The sequence below is a fragment of the Montipora capricornis genome, chromosome 9 (assembly GCF_036669925.1).
Source record: "Montipora capricornis isolate CH-2021 chromosome 9, ASM3666992v2, whole genome shotgun sequence".
Taxonomy (NCBI): Eukaryota; Metazoa; Cnidaria; class Anthozoa; order Scleractinia; family Acroporidae; genus Montipora; species Montipora capricornis.
This window is the reverse complement of record NC_090891.1, coordinates 39,183,516-39,187,625: the sequence shown is the minus strand read 5'-3', so window position 1 is coordinate 39,187,625 and position 4,110 is coordinate 39,183,516. Positions and strand designations below refer to the sequence as shown.

General features: G+C 39.1%; 1 protein-coding gene across 1 annotated transcript in view; it reads right to left on the bottom strand.

Moving 5' to 3' along the window:
• Positions 1-212: 212 nt before the first annotated feature.
• The window catches only part of LOC138015966 (uncharacterized), a 3,997-nt gene continuing 99 nt past the window's right edge, over positions 213-4,110 (bottom strand). Inside the window, exon 1 of the mRNA XM_068863115.1 lies at positions 213-4,110. This exon is cut by the window's right edge and continues 99 nt beyond it. Within this exon, the coding sequence (XP_068719216.1) occupies positions 1,298-3,907 (2,610 nt within the window). The 5' untranslated portion in view covers positions 3,908-4,110 and the 3' untranslated portion in view covers positions 213-1,297.

The following is a 4,110-nucleotide window of genomic DNA, read 5'->3' as shown; positions in this document are numbered from 1 at the left end:
ATCATTTTGAGAGGGTCATTAAATTAAGAAAAATATATTTTTACTTCATAGGCACTTTAAGAGAAAAAAAAATCATGCCAATGAACTTTTCACTCCAGTATGGTGCGCATGTGGAACAACATTGAGTTATCATTAAGGAACATTCAATCACATGCATGCTCCCTGAATGATGTACAGAAAAAGAGGTTGGCCCAAAATGCACTCAAGGTTCATTTTAACATTAAGAAGACTCTTTAATGATAAACACTAATTTTAGCTCATTTTTCATTTTGTAATATTATTGTTTCTTTCTTTCCTTTGGAAGACCATTATGTAAACTACTGGTTCACCATCAGTAATGGGATGCTGACATTCATGAAATACATGTAGCCTTATTATTGTTATTATTGTTGCTGTTACTGTTGCTGCTTTTACTGCTGTTTTTTGTTGTTGTTGTCATTAGGCTAATTTCACAATTTCCTTGCCTTGGATGACTACACAGAAATTGTGCTCAAGGCTCCTCTGACAGCTTTATGCAGAAAAACCTTGAAATTCTGCCTGGGATCTGGTATGTAGGCTACAGCTCATTGACAGCTGCAAAGCCAATCAGAATCAAGAATGACCTGTCAAAAGTGACAATGTCACCCCTTTTACGTTTGTCCACTGCGCATTGTGTTCAGTTCCTTTTAACTCAGGTGTGCAGACAAAGATATTGCTGAGAGTCAAAAAGGCCTCTGCAATGTGGCATTGATACGTGTTAGCAATAAAGTGACATCTTGTGTATCCGGATTGGGTGTGAGGACTAAGGCAGGAAGAGTAAATATGACCGCTTGACTAAGTGTGTGAGAAAAATTTTCTCACACACTTAGTCAAGCGGTCATATTTATGATTATCATAACGTAACGAATATTAAGGACTTGGCAAAACAACCTTTTATAGCACAAAAAGACAACCTCCAGAGAAATGGTGCAAATTTTCCACAGGATTTAGCAAGAAAAATTTAATCCCCAGATCAGATCTGAAGCTGTCAAAATGTCACCTATGAATTCATAATTAGCTTACTAAGACAAATCAACTTTTAGGTTGATATATCTCAAGAGCAGAAAAACAACTTTACAGCAACAACAGGCTTTTAGTGTACTATAAGAACTTTCATTGCCAAAAAAAATAACTACATACATGTAGAAACTATTTGATAACTGTCCTTGTATATTTAAATTGTAAATGAATTATCTCACTTCTAGGCATTGTTCTTGCCACTTTAAAGGTAGAAGATTAATGCAAATGAAACATTATTGGCCACTTCTTTTTCTAAAAATTAGTGCAACTGCAGAATTCCCTTTAACATTTTAATAAATGGTTTCCTCAAATATCCCACATCCATCACTCTGTCATCTGTCTCAGTTATGACATCATTCAAATCCTGCAGCAAGTCTTCATTCATTGGGTTAAATTCCAATCCACCAAAATACACTCTCTCATGCTGTGCTGGATCATATTTTTTTTCAAATAAATTGAAGCTGGGTACAAAGAAAGATGGTAGCCTTTCTTGTTCAATGCAGTTTTCGATGAACTCATAAATACATTTTGCCCAAATTACTAGACCATTAGGGGAATTCTGCATGTCAATCACGTCAGTTTCCTCCTTGCAAGCTCTATTTGCCAGTTCAAATAGTGCATTTTTTAAAAAGTATGATGATATAACTTTCTCTGCTGTGAAGGTATTTTCCTCTGACCAGATGACACCTTCCCTTGGTTTCGCTTTTTCACAGCTGTCACGACAGGTTTTATCCATACTATGCGGCTGATCATGCAGATCACCTTCATTTCTCAGATCAGGAGATCTGCCAAACATCTTCTCCAATTCTGTGCCCACAGTACATGTATTTGAATGTAACTCTTCTGATGATATTTCAGTGTCCTGAATTGATTCAATGTCTTGCTTAATGTGCGGGCATACATAAGTGTTCCTCACTGCCTTTGCAAGAATGTAACCCAGACAAACATTCTCTGGAAGGGACTGGAAAATTTTAGTTTCCACCTGAGAAAAGGAAAGGCGAAAATGCTTTTCTCCATCCTCAGAAAACTTTTGGTTATGCAATGCCATGACCACATGAATCCCTCTTTCCTTCATCGTTGGTTGTAACAATACTGTTTCAGAAATATTTGGGGGCCAAAACTTGGGGAAGTACAATGCTGGAACAATATCTACATCAATCAACAGATCTCTGTAGACTTGTCCATGCCACACAAGGGAAATGTTTCCTGCATTAGCACCCATGTGACAGCAGCTGGCTGGTGCTAAACCTTGTACATCTCGCCAAATTTCCCTTTCAAAGAAGGCCTTGTTCAGTTCGTCACCGAAGTCAAACATCAGTTTTGAACTCCTTAAACTTTTGTCTTCGTCCAAGTATTGCATAATGTTATGCCCTGGAAGGCAAACCTCAGGTTTTATTTGCAGTTGACAAAACATTGAGGGACTGGAAGCCACATTTGGCTCTTGAAAACACTTTGAAAAAGCATCCATTGTACATAGATAGTCAAACTCATCAGGAAATCCACATTTGGTTCCTTCGCTCATGCTGCCTGAGATTTCAGGGACAAAGGCAAACAGGGGACTGGTTTTTGCAACTTTCACTGCCACATGCTCCATGACTTTGCTCACTTCATTTTTTATTTTGGTTGTCTCTGAAATATCAGGTAGTTTTCCTATGACAGGTGACTTCAGGAGGTTTTCAAGTGTTTTGCTGGGGTCACCATTTAGACTGAAGTCTTCGCTTGCCATGTTTTCAACTTCATCTTGTCCCTTGAAATAATCCAATTTATTTTTCAAAGGAAAAACATCAGGTTGTTTTTCTCTTTTAAAATCTGTTGTCATGGAGTTGACTAAGTAGTTCTCAAATATGGCAGTTAAATGGACATATCCAAAATATCTAGCCCATTGAAGTGGAGTTTTACCAGATGCATCTGGTTTTTCAGCCAAAGAAGGTGGACACTGAGTTAATAGATACTGGAGTGTTGTGGGATTGTTGTAGAAAACCGTGTAGTGAAATACAGTTGCTCCATTGTTGTCCTGAATATTGGCACGGCAGCCACTCTCAATCATTTGCTCAACATTCTTTGTACTCTTTTGAGAGCATGCTACATGTAGAGGAGCAACACCGTTTCTGTCTTTAATGTTCAAATCTGCACCATGGCTAGCAATAAACTGCAGGATTGAGCTCTGTTGCAATTTAGCTGCCACGAAGTGTAGAACTGTCTTACCAAAAATGTCTTGACTATTAATGTCACAGCCTTTATTCAGAAAATATCGCACGAAGTTTGAATGTCTTGATCTTTCGTCATCGTTCTGATCTACCTGGCCCAAACCTAAAAACTGAATCATATGCAGAGGCGTCATTCCTAAAGAATTCTTGCTGTTAATAGAGATTCCTGTCCTTATGAGAAACTGTATAGTATCTATGCTAGCACCAGTACGAACAGCCTTGTGCAAAAGGGTTTCACCACTTGCGGACAACGTAGCTGATAAATCGACACCCAAATCAACAAGAACTTGAAGTACCTCTGTGGTACCAGATTCAAAGAGATCTAAGTCGTTCAGTAACTCGTACGTGCCATTTAGCATTCGATCAGCTCTCTGCAGCGAAAAGCCCCAGTCTACGAAAGTCTGGCAAGCTGCCTTGTTTGCATGTTCCAGCGCATGTCGAAATGGAAGACTTCCTAGACCATCTCTGCTGAGCATGTCTGCACCGTAGTTGAGCAGAAGTTCCACCATTTTGTTAGCCTCATCGTCATAGTAGTTTACCGAATGCAGAGCTGCACCACCGTATTCGTCTCTCGCGTTTGGGTCTTCCCCCTGTTTTAACAAGTCCTCCACTATTTCCAGACCACTGTTTAACGATACTTCACGGTGTAGTGGAAATTCCATTCACCCACCGTTTGTTTTTCTTTCTGACTATTTTACTCGCCTTTTAGGATAAGTGTGCAGCAGTCTAAAGGTGTAACCGGATCTTCTTCCTGCTTCTGTTTTTGTCGGCAGTTTCACCAACCCGAACTTTAAAGACCAGTGAACTTGGCTTTTGTGGTGGAGAAATAAATCGAGGACAGCATTAAGCTTCAAACAATACATAA